This window comes from Ambystoma mexicanum, chromosome 6q, assembly GCF_040938575.1.
Source record: "Ambystoma mexicanum isolate Mex_15411 chromosome 6q, UKY_AmexF1_1, whole genome shotgun sequence".
In the NCBI taxonomy this organism is placed as follows: Eukaryota; Metazoa; Chordata; class Amphibia; order Caudata; family Ambystomatidae; genus Ambystoma; species Ambystoma mexicanum.
The window spans coordinates 291,592,311-291,605,380 of NC_090937.1; the positions used below are offsets into that span (position 1 = coordinate 291,592,311).

The 13,070-nt window shown below is 45.2% G+C and overlaps 1 protein-coding gene across 8 annotated transcripts in view; it reads right to left on the reverse strand.

The window, feature by feature from the left end:
* Positions 1-13,070, reverse strand: part of PALM2AKAP2 (PALM2 and AKAP2 fusion) — a 1,039,983-nt gene that overhangs the window by 11,232 nt on the left and 1,015,681 nt on the right. For all 8 annotated transcript variants that reach the window (XM_069630772.1, XM_069630773.1, XM_069630774.1 and 5 more), the window contains one exon: positions 400-578. In XM_069630772.1, coding sequence (XP_069486873.1) covers positions 400-578 — 179 coding nt within the window. The remainder of the gene's footprint in view (positions 1-399; positions 579-13,070) is intronic.

Genomic DNA, 13,070 nt, shown 5'->3' on the forward strand with positions numbered 1-13,070 from the left:
TCAGTACACGGCGAATATAGAACAGAAGACTATTAGGCCAGAACGTGCGCCTTGCATGCATTAACAAGAGACAAAGAAAGGGGACTGGAGCATAAGGCCTTCTTGGACACTGCGGGGAGGGTGGCGCTGCTTAAAGCAGCTGAATAACATCACAGTCAGCCCTGAGCTAGCTGTCGGAGTCTGCCGATACACAATGATGGGTTTTTTCCAATGGAAAACATTAAATCTTTCTCCTCTGTTCTCCATCGCCCCTCTTTTATACCTCTTTGAGGCATAGGAAAGGAGAAAATAGTAAGAATACCCTAACCTACACACACACATTGAAAAGAAGATTTGCCTAGCCCCTTCCATTCATGACAGCTCAGTTGGGCACAAAATATTGGGAGATCAATAACTTACACTGGAGTCGTCGGTCCTCTCGCGGCGTTTGGTTTTGTGGCTTTCAAAGTCTTGGAGGAGGGTCTGCATTAGATTCTTGGGCCGCTGGTTTCCTGCAGCATCCTCGGACAGCAATTCGAGGTCGGAAGGGAAACCTTCTGCGGTTGGAGAGGACGGAGAGCGGATCTTCTCGATTTTTCCTGAAAAGGAAAGAAAGCAAAAAACAAAGAAGAGTAAATGAATCTATAAAAACATGGGGCCCAAACCAACCCCCTATTAACAAAACTGTATAAGGATTGGCAGTAATCGAGAACATTAATGGGTATTTGTTGCACCCGGTGGTGGTCAACAAACTGTAGGTCTCGGCATTAGTGACAAGCACACTGAGATACCCCAATTTGCTCAGTAGCCAACTACTCCAAACAAGAGAACTGGCTGAGCTAGTGCGCTGCCCAAGTCATACGCTGCACCTTCTACTTTGAGAGTAGAGTTCCATCACGTCTTGCTGTTTACAAAGCATACTTTATACAGCTGCGATGGTCCTATCCACTCAACCACCTGCCAAAAAAAAAAAAAAAAAAAAAAAAAAAAAAAAAAAAAAAAAAAAAAAATTGTACTATACACCCTTGTTTAGAATTAAAAAAAAATACTGTTTAGATGCCCGGTTAGGATATCGTAGATGAAGTAGTTACTTGGTTTTACGAACTTTTTGCATCAACGATAATGCCCCTTTTCCCAAGCAGCAACGCGCAGTGGCATCGCTAGGGAGGGAACTGGGGGGGCCGGGGCCCCACCTGTCAAACCCTGTGCCCCCTATTGTGCCCCCCTACCTACCTAAGACGAGCAGTGACCATGTTCTTCCCCTACTGTGCCCTCCCTGTTTTTGTCTTTGGGCCCCTCTGTGCCCCTCCTAAATTTGATTCCTGGTGATGGCACTGGCAACGCGGTATGACAGTGAATCAAGTAACTGCAGGATGGGTTTGGTGATAGGATGGCTGCTCAAAGCCGCTTCCTCTTAGAAAGCCCTGCATCTCACCATTTTAGGATGCGCAAGGGCAACACCACTGAAAGCATGAGCAGGTACGATGCTGCAGTCCACATTGTTCCCTCATTGGGAAACTCACTTAACAAATTAGTGAGGAAGCAAACATAGCATGATGGACAGGGCAGGTAATATTGGCACAGGACACGGAATATGCCGGATATGAAGGTTTCAAAGACAGCAGAGGCTCAGAAGCCCCGTCCAGTCCAGGTTCTGCATCAGTCACTAAAGGAAACCAGTGCACACCCATGCTTTTAATTATTATTGCCCACCACACCTGCGTTTCCCTCTTGCCTCACCCCCCCTTTTCACTGCATTAGAAGCAGCAGTTGACCCTTCTCCGGACTCTCACAAATCGGCATCCAGGGCTCTTCCCTGGTCTGAACTGCCTCCTACTTACCTTGTTGCACCCATTCCATCTCCTGGAAAGCTGACATTCCTCTGCCAGTTGGGGTCCCTCAGGGGTCTGTCCTTGGTCCTCTCTGAAATGCTACAAGCCTTGTCCTTCGGCAAATTCTTAAAGCTTTGGGTTTTCACATCATGTTTTTGCTAAGGAATTCCAAGTTCCCTTACCCTCCTCCGGGCTTGTTTCCTCTCATCACAGAGCGCTTGATTGCCATTCAACACTAGATGGTGCTTTGCAGTCTGATGTACCATTCATCCAAAACTGAGGTAAATTACCTTCTGTAGAGGAACAGATGACATCTCTAGTTCCCGCCCCCTTACATCTGTCATAGAGGAAGCAAAGCAGGAAGACTGTGCATGGCACCAGGTATTGTCCCAAAACCAGAGCAAAGATGAGACATTATGCACTCAAACAACCATATCGAATGAACCCTCACACTGAGGCACACACCATTAGACATAGAAGAGCTTTGAGTGCAAACAGATTAGAGTAAAGTGACGTCATAAATGGAATAAAACAACGATGCATATAAACAATAGAAGAATACTTAAAGAATGAATGTGTGGAATGAAGGAGTAATACAAGTTACGAAGTAATCAAGTATAACTAGATGAAGAAATCATGTATGCTGAAAAGACAAGCGAGATGAAGCTCAACAAATACATATATGCCGAAACGCAAGGTAGATGAGTTACATCTACATGAAGCTTACTGCAGTAGAAACTATAATGTGACAAAAGTGGTCATGAGGAAAAGATGGACGTCGGATCGTGTCAAAACTACCTCAGACAAACCAGAGTTTGCAGATCAGAAACGCTGCAGAAAACAACTTCATGCAAGAAACAAAGAATCTGTTTTACCAAGACTAAGGATGACACAGCAAGACATAAGTGGAAAGTACAAAGGGACTTAACCATGATAATCTTTGAACGAAGAGCACATTTCTCTTAGTTTAAGCAGAAGCAAAACATCTGAAAGTGCCAAATATTGGGCAAGAGCGCAGAAAGCACAAGTAAGACGGACCAACCAAGTCTCCAGAGGCCAGTAGGAGTCATAGCACCCAGCATAATCAAATCAAATAGCAGTGAACAACAGATCCAAACGGACAAATTAGTGGTCTTCCGACACAGGATGCAAGACTCGTAAAAAAGATCTATTCATTGATGGTGGTGTACCAAGACTCCCTTAAAAATCCCAGAGAAGAAAACAGCTAGCAAGGTCAACTACAAAGGAGAAGCCTTGGCTCATGGTCTGACTGATGAGAGATGGTAGGCTATTTGACCAAAGTGGGCAGTGGTCCGACGACGTTCTCTGCACCTGGGTTTCGTTAAGTTCATGTGCTGCTAGTGAGCCGAATGTCCAAGGTTGGGAGAGTATGCCAACCTATCAGGAGTGGCTATGTAGCGACATACTATACAATGTTGCAGAAGCCAATCTGCTGTTATTTTTATCACCGGTATTATATGGATTTTGAAGTGTACCTACTAGATAAGGGGTAGCCACTCATGTTCTATGTTATTAACACTTCTAGGTATACATGTTCCCCTAACCAATCCCGGCCCTCAATAGGTTTCACAATTTGCCACATAGGATGACATCACAGCGGACGCACATCGAAGTATAAAATCTTTGTGGAAGAGAAACATTTACTGAGCGCGAGTGAGCTGTGTTTTGTATTGTCACCAGATTTCCCTACTTTATTTGAGCTGACGAAGTAGTACTTTGCCATATTCTTTGAGCCTGTCTGGTTATTTGCGTCAGAGGTAATTTATTATGGTAATTCTAACCTGCGCATGAGATACGCCCTAAGGTGCTACTGCACACTTCCATCATCAAATGCCTCGCCTCAGTTTTCCTTTGCACCACCCTCTTCCCCCTGGCACAGCGGTCTCCAACAGCAAATGGAGACTACATCAACTCATGTCTTCTACCTGTACGGCTGCCAGCCCCTGTTCACTTTCAATCCCATGCCCAAATTGGAGGCAGTAGCAGTCCGTTTTGTCCTGTGTCTGTTTGCGATTTCCCCTGAGAGGGGAGCGGAGGCTTCCTTTTCTGACTGGATGAGCTGCGACGTGGGTGTATTCCCTGGAGAAGATTATGTACACTGCAGTGATCTCTCTTTCACAGCAGGGGGCAGAGCTGCACCCGGAAGTGAGGTAGTAAGGGGAGGAGCAATTTGTGAGAAGCCTAATGGAAATACTACTAGGGGAGCATGGACACATTTCTGACAGTTGGTGCTGCAAGGAAAGCACTGTGGAGTTGGTGAGGACTCTGGCGGTGACCAGCATTCTGTTAAGAGGAGACAACAACTCCCAGGCCCAAGGGTTTGGTGTCCCTTGCAAATCTCCTGGGGCTCACACACCCCATGTACATTTTGGAGCCTGAAAACTTTCTTTTTGTGCTTTAATAAACCTGGCCCACAGAGGTTTTGGCAGGGTGCCAACACTAGGGGTGGACCGTACGGGTCAGTAAATGGACCACTGTACTCGCAACAGCTCATGCGGTTACCTTGCGCTCCCCAAAGCTTGGCATTTTATCACCCTAGAAGGCCAGGTTTAGGTGCTACTTTCTTCTTCATAATACCAGCTCCATTCAACTGTAAACATGCAATTGCATGCGGACACAAAAAAGGGATTTTTAATGGTTTGCTTTATTTGGTCAAGAAGTTACCAAGTGATTTGCACATTCTGAACACCTGCATCCTATATTTCAGTTAATGGGTTTTGCCAGCTATACCACCTCACCATCCGTTTACTCAAAACTGGTGGTCACCACTAAAGCGCCGGATGGTTCCGGAGATATTTGCACTAAACCCAGACAAGGGCCGCCTATGTGTTTCACGTGCCACGTGAGAATTTTAGCCATTCAGATTTTGAAACTTGTGGGTAATTTAAATAAATGGTTCTGAACGATAGAGATGAGGCATGCAGTAACGCACTAAAAATATCTACGTTGGACCAGAAAAGTGATCCTTGTTGAGTGTGGGCTGCTTCCCAAGGTACACATCGAAATGACCTTTGCATGGTCAAGACACCTTCCAAATCACACAATATGCAACGGAACGCGGTGCAGCACGACGAGACCATGGCTGATGGACACAGCTGCGCCCTACGAGGGAGCTACCAGCAGGTGTGTGCTGTTACAAGAGCGAAAGCACTACTTTGCAAAGGTCAATTCATCCAAAGATGGTTAGGCCTTTCAAGTACTGTAGACTTGGGCAACCACATTCCGATTATTCCTTATTTTCATAGCTGGTATAATCCAACTGTCCACTTTGAATTTGGACTTCCATTCGCATGTTGCACCTTAGGTGCCCAGTTTTACACTTCAAGATCAAATCTCACTGCCTTTTGCACCAGTCCAGCTGCTCCGCAGGGGTTCCCATCCATATTTTCCATTGCAATTCATTATCGTCTGGCTTCCCAACTTGTGTGCCAACCGCAGATTTTACAGCACAACTATGGACTCCCTCATCTAGATTCATTAAACCAGACTGGTTCCCAGTACCAACCCCCGAGGGGCTCCACATTTAATTCCCTGAACCTTTCGCTATTAGCTCAGTCACTGGTCTCATCACTATACACACAGGGTAATGAATCCCAGCCTGCTTGCACACAGGGGTAACCACAGTCTACTTAATGGTGTGTCATGGCATCTATAGTGAAATGCTTTATTGTACAGGTAGATCAAATCCACTGCATGCAAGTGGTCTAGAAAAAAAGAAAGAAAATCAGATGCGTTGGACAAATTGCATTTTTCATGATACTATGCGGTCTTCCATTTCATAGGTCACCTCCCCCAGGCACTGCCATGTAAATAAGAGGTTTGCCCGGGCCTCTTTGGGCTACACTAGGAGGCGATTGCCCTGAAGCCGAAGTTAAAGTCAGAGGGAAAGGTTCCCTTTTTCCGGGCATTTTTAGACTGCTGCAGCCTGCAGCGAATAAGGAGCGGGCTGCACAGCTTTTGATGCCCCAATGGCTGCGGCCAGTGCGACAGACCTTACCTCTGGCTCGAGTTTAAAGGTAGGCGAGCAAGGCGATGGGGAGAGCGAGTGCTCAATTCGTTGCTGGCCTGATGCAGGGAGGTGGAAATGCAATGAAAAGGAGGCGGGCCATTAGCTGAAGCCAGAGGCGCACTCGGGAGCAGAGAGGCTGTTGTGAAAGAACTTGGAAGCCCGAGCTCAGCAACAGTGTTAGTACATAGATGCACAAACCTAGCGCAGCATGGCGTGTCGCTGCCCCAGGGAGGATTGAGAGGAAATGTAGCCCAGACTTCTAATCTATGCACAAATGCTGCGACACTCTCAATTAGAGGAGTCAGTAGTTCACCTTTCAAATACCCAGCCAGTATCGCAAGCTACTTCTAAGGTCGCCCGTTTGCTGCATTTTCTGTAATAGAAGGAACACTTCTGCCTTCCTGAAGTCCTCTGGCATTTTATCCTTCCTCAGTGAAGATGGACAATATCTATTGGGGGCTCTGATCTGCCGCCTCCAACTTACCATCATTATTAATGATCTCCAACTGTTTCTTTTAGTCTCTTTGCAATTATGCAGGTGTACGCGCTTCCCAGTATCGCCCCATTTGCTAACGTTCATTACCGTCGGCTCTGCAGCAGGAAACTGGGTCAACAGGCGCCTCTCGATTAACCCATTTTGTTTTATTTAATAGTTCAATCACCATTTTTCTGGTGGGGAAACGGATTATTTTTTCTATTCTGATTGCAACATAAAATACTTCCGCCTTCCTTATGCTAGTCTTCTGGAAGGGCATAATCCAGAGAGACACCACATAGATGTTCTAAAGAGTGTAGAATCCTCCATTGGTTAACCACACATCTCAGTTGCATTTGCCCTTCAGGCCCCGCCTTGTGGAATGGCAAACAGAAAGCATCTGATTAGCAGCAGCAATGTGTCCCATTTCTTAGAAAGGGTTGTTCTTTTTAGACTTAAGTGTAAGGAATATCTGCAGTTTAACTTTCAAAGCCAAAAATGTGTCCAAACTCCAACAAAAGACACTTAAGAGTCCTCGCCCCAAGAAATCCTTGGGTAAATGGAGTTGCCCATGTAAGTATTAGATCCCCAATTACCACATTTGGATGGTTGGTGAAGGAAAGAGCTATGCGGAGGGTGGCGGTGGCACAATGATGCCTTATTGCAGGGGCCAATAGGACGCCATGCTCGCTCACCATTGGCAAGGCTGGCTAGGGCTGGTGGTAGTTTGCATCCAAAGCATCTTCAGAGCCAAAGGTTGCAGACCGCTGCCGTATTGCAACTCTACACCGAAGTAGACCCAGGTGCCCTGGACAAGGTTTACAATGGGTGCCGTTTTGAGTGGTTTTGTTAAAAGAATATTTTAAAAGCACTTCGTCAGAAGCACACAATGTAAAAAGGGATATGTAAATGGTGATCATTCATCAAAATCCGTCTATGGCATTATTTAGGAAATGAAATCAGGGTTAGGACGATGCCCCCATGTTGTGAACCCAGAAGAGCATGGGGTAGGATCAGCTTTCTGTTTCTGATGCGCCTTCCTGCTTTCCAAGGAGGGTAATGGAAGCTCCAAGAAATCGGAGAAGACAGTGGGCAGAGAAGGCTCTCGCCCTTAACTGCCCTTTCAGCTCAGAAACACTAACCAGCTCAGGTAAACGCACACAAATAATGAAACCAGTTCATCTAGCAACGAGGGTGGCGCCCCTGACCGCGGCATGGAACTAAAGTAGAGATCAGTGCACCAACAGGTGACACAAATATGGTAGTAAGGACCACAAAGTAGTGTGGGGACGCACCCCCACTACCTCACAGATGCGGTTGAGCCTTCACAGCATGGTGGAATAGAGGGAAGGGTAAACTACATGAAGAATAACAAACGCAAAGCCCTAGCAACGTTTTCACGGACGCATCTAGCGTGCACCCATTCAAACAGGCCTGGACTGTGCGTGCGCGCACCTTTTCAGTAGATTCTCAACTTTGTTCATTTCAGCTCCTTAGTGGACAGAAAGCCAGGCAAACAGTTGTTAATATCTGGCAAGCCTACAAGGATTTTGGAGTTGTACACATTGCGTCACTCTTACTGGCCCTGCGGGTTCCTGGGGAAGCTTCTCCTAAAGGCACTATGGGTAATATCCCCCTGGAAGTGCCATCTCAGACTGCTGCACCACACAGGCTTCCACCGTCAGTATACACAGTGGAAAGCTAGGTCGTAGTCTGTCTCATCACTGCAAATTGGAGGCATGACCAGGGATGACAGGAATACCTTCCCTTTCCAAGCAGAAAATACTGTCCCGGGTGAAAATCCACACCCACAGCCAAACACGAGACGATTTCTTACATTTTTCAGCAAAAATATATTTTCACACATACTAAAAGCCATATTTAACACTTTCAGGCATCTGGTGACCATAAGCAGTTAATCCACTGTTACACAACTACTTCCAGTTCATTCGTTTTGCTAATTGCCATTTCTTGCTGGGGATGCCGGATTCCCGGGCAGCTCCTCAGTTCTCCGCGGCTTAGCAACCGATTCTTGATTGGATCACACCCGATTCACTTTCCCAGGCCCTGACAGACACTGCTGTGCCCAGACATTCTACCATCAATTGCATTATCTCAATCAGCCAACACCGACGGGTGGGGTTCGACCGACTTCAAGATACTTGCCCCATTTGTGCCTTATAGAAGGTTTTCACCAAGCCCTTGATGCCTCCACAGACTCAAGAGGATTCATCATTGCCAACATAGGACCGATCCCAACGTAAATCACAAATAAGGGTGCACCCGAAAGCCGGCAGCACTTCCCCAGCTCTGCTAAGTTCCTACTCCTGACCCTCAAGTAGCTCTCCCTCTCCTGTCACACAAGAGTTTTAACACTCTGTGTTTATGGGTGAAAGTTAGGGGTAAAATGAGTCGAATAGTGAGATATTTGAGAAACTTTTGTAGTGGTTGGTTAACATCACTTGCTCTGCACGGATTTCATGGGGGGGGGGTAGTCCCTTTTCCCTTTCCATGGTGGCCATTTAAATCACTGTAAAAAAATAAAGCTTCGGATTGATTTCCATTTACTTTCCTTCTACTAGAATAGGTTGGTGATAGGTCAGTTTAGGACACGGACCGAGACCTGCATTTAATCCTAATGAGCACCCGTTTATTGTTTTGTAGCATAGGGAACTGATCTTAGTACTAAGGACTACAGAAGGTTTTTCTTTACGTTTACCAATAAATAGTTGGTTGAATCATGCCTTTGTGTCCCTCTCCTATATCTGACTTACCAGAGCCCTCAACCAATTCTCAGAACCTTTCACCAAAGTACATTTACTGAACTCCCCATTAACATTGTGTGAGAGTCAAGTCACCAGGACTGGGTGGGCCAGCCTCAAACAGATGTGCCTCTCAGGCCAAGGATGAAGAGGGAATCACACTGGCTCACCATCTCCACTGATGTGGACAGGGTGTCCCAGTGTAATTACTCTATGGAGAGCTCCATATACCAGAATGTACTAGATGAACCCAACCAGTCCCGAAAATAGGAAAAGCACTAATCCACTGAAGGTTGTTCACAGACTATTTGCAAACTGGATTGGCTTGACTTGCCCCCAGAAAGAAAAATAGCGGCTACCATGGCAAACAGACACATCAGCATTTCCACGACCGCTTCTACCATACACGGCAAAAGAAACCACAGAACAATGTAACCAGTTGAAAGAACTTCCAATATGTTATGTTATGTTACTTTGCATTTGTATAGCGCCTTATGTACCATTGGTATAGTCTGAAGGCGCTGGTAGGTTGAATGCCCTTGGGAACCGGAGTTCAGGTCAGTAGAGAGTACAGAGAGTCAAAGGTGCGTGTGAGCACCGGATATGTGTCCAGCTGATGTTACATTCGTGTAATAGCTGCTTCTTAGCGGTAGGTGTGGTGGTTGAGAGATCAGGAGTATGTGTTCATTCTGGCAGGATTTATCCAGACCGAATGTGGCTGCGTTAGGCCCGAGGAGAACGCCTCGCTGGGGTTTGTGTAACCAGCAGCGTTTACTTACGAGTGATGGGGAATATGCGGCAGAATGTTAGTATGAGAACAGTTATACCGAATGGTGTCATAGTATCTCTGTGTTCTAGTTGAATGGTGGTGTAAAGAAGAGAGTAAGCATGGTGATGTGATATGATGGGTTACGTGCTCTTTCAAACTTTCCTTGCACTCCAGTGCGCTCCATGTCAGTCACGCAATTCTATGCACTCCAGTGTGCCCCACGCACTCCAATCCGTTCTATTTACTCCGATCCGTTCCGGGTATTCTAGGTTGTTTTATGCACTTCACCCACATATTTCACCAGTACCATCTACATACTTCATTCGTTCCATTGATATTTTTCACACGTTCCATCCATATATGCCACATGTTTCATCCTTTTACGTCGCCCGTTTCATCCACATACGTCATCCGTTCCGTCCTCTCTATGCATTCAGCAGCTCTACGTACTCATCTGCTCTTGCAATCATCCGTTCTACGCATTCTTTTGCTCCACGCCACTCATCTGCTCCACGCCACTCATCCGCTGCACTAGGCACTCGTCCGCTTGATGATTGGTCTTGCCAATCACTGTGCAGAGTTATGAAACCCTCCTGCTCGTAATTACATTTAAGGAGGGGCTTATGCATCAATGTTTCTTGTTAAACAGGACTATTAAAATGACACTCAAAACAAATCCTAGCTAGTCGCCGGCAGTAACCTTCAAGGCTTATCCTCAGAACAGGCCACACACCCAAAGGGATCTAAAAAGGTGCTGAGGATTCACTCTTTGGATAGGACATGTAGGAACCAGGCATGTTTCTGGATGCCCCATGGTACATGGGGAAGCCAATTGAGGAGAGCGGCTGGAGAGAACGACTGCCTGGCAGAAGGCAGTACCAGAGATGCAAGGGAAGAAGGGAACCATCTAGAGAAAGATGCAGCAAGACGGCTCAGGGAAGAGCACTTGCAGACTAACCTTGACTGAATGCTCTGGAAGGGAAGGTTCGCCAAGCTCATTCCAGAGTAGCTGTGGGGTGAAATATAGCCCCCTGAATGCCAGAAATAAAGTGATTTGTTAAGTCCCATTGAAGTATAAGGCCAGCACAGAAATTGTGATGTTAACATGAGGCATACTGAACCAAAAACAGGCCTAACTCTCAAAGGAAAGAAAGTGGGCTTGAATCTCAAAAGTGCGAAGATATGCGCAATGCATTTCAGCAAGAAAAAAAAAACATGTGGCTGACAATGCAGTTTTACTGAATCCATGGAGCTGCACTTTTAGAAAGACAGATAATGCGTACATCATCTTCAATTTAATTAATACCCTATTGTTCTCCAGTCATCTCAAGTGAAACCAAGCTCATTGTACATAAGAAATAAAAGAACTTCCCTTTTCCTCATTCAAATAACAGTATGCTTTGAACAAGCTTTTCTCGTATAACTGCCCTATACATATGGACAATTCAAGTGATATTCATGTATTTTGCAACTGTGAGATTAAAGTATGGTACATGTGGATATAAGACCCAGGTGCCTTATAAAATGTATTGAGAGATTTTAAAAGCCATTGCTTGCAGAATTTTATATGCAGCCAGTCATTTCTCCTAAAGATTAAACTTATCCTCCAAGACCTTTTATCTGCTCATCCTGGAGAGGGAGGTCTGGTTGTCAACCATCAAATCGGCCCATGACTTAAAAATATAGAAAGAAATACACTACCTAGATTTAAACCATGGTGGAAATAGATAAGACTGTGCCCGTTCTTTCAGCAGAAGTGACCTTGAGGTCACGACTCCCACAAAAACGTCCATTAGAGTTGCACCCAGGGCCATTAAAGGCCATGAAGGGAGAGGCGAAGATAAACAGGAGCCAGCCTCTAACTGATCACATACTTAAGGGGGGAAATGCAACTTAAGAGAATAAAGGAAAGGCAGGAGTTAAGTTAATTAAAAAATACATATTATTGCATAAAAAATGCAGCATATGTGCAACAGTCATTCCAGACTTTTATTAAAGGTGACAGTAACCCTCTTTGAACCATACCAAAACAATGTGTGTGTGATAAACATATCTAACGTTATTAGTGAATATTTGATGTGGGCCTTCCCTTGGTTCAAAGAGATTTTAAAGTTGGTGTAAGGGTGAAGTGTAAAATTAACATGGGAACTATGAAGTGGCATATTTTTCACTGATACGGCTCCTGAGTAAATCAAGAAAAAACATATCTGCATAGGAGGGGCGTGCCGACTTCAGAATAGCATCATCTGATTTGCCTTAAAATCTAGTTCTTAAAAATATATCCATACATGTAAAGATTTGAAAAATGAGGCTAATTGCCATGTTGATAGATTTTCAGAGTCTAAACAGGCCAAGCCACATGTCTGTCTGGGATGACAAAGCTTTCTCCTCCCACAGCTTTCCCAACTCCCACCCCTCATCTCCTTGTCCTATTAGCACACAAGTGGGAGGTGAGTAGAGAAACCATCCATTCCCTTTCGCAGGAATCATGTATTTTCCTAGAAGTAAACCAGTTTGCATCAGAGCTTGGCTTTTTCCACTCATTCTGGCAGGTAACCTGCTGCTGAACTCTTGCGAGAAACATCCAAGCAGAGGCCCCAAATCTTGCATTGGAGAGAGGTACCAGGAGACATTAAAGCTGACTGGGACCCCTTGTAGGAGCCAGAGGGGACTATTCTGGCCAGACACTCTTGCTGTGACAGAGGTGCCCTGCTGTTCCCCGATGCTCATGAAAAGGCCTCTCCCATAAGTAAAACTATCCCCAAAGCCATAGATTGTATAGGCCATGCATTTTTCCAAGTATTGTTCTAGTCATTTCCCCAAAGCAAAATACCCTGTGTGTCTGTAGATCTTTAACATATTTAAGTAAATCAATTAATTCCCCTATAATAAAAATTAAAAAAATCACAATAACGACAAATATTAGCCAAAAGAATTAATCCCAAAACCTTGTTTCCCTGTCAGTGTGCAGGGTGCAAAAGGAAATTGCCCCTTTGCTCCCATTGTGCTCTGACCCAAACCACAAAGCCCTGCCTGCTCTTTTTAGGTGTGGCAAAACAAATGGTCACATTGCTTTTCTTTCCCTCATATTGCATTTGTGGTAATAAGCACACAAATATATATATTTTGCCCCTTGAATCCCTTTTTTCCAAAAAGTGCATTTTATCTGAATCCCAAAACGATTTTCCCTATTGTGTTCCCACTCTCTGCCACTGGACTTCAG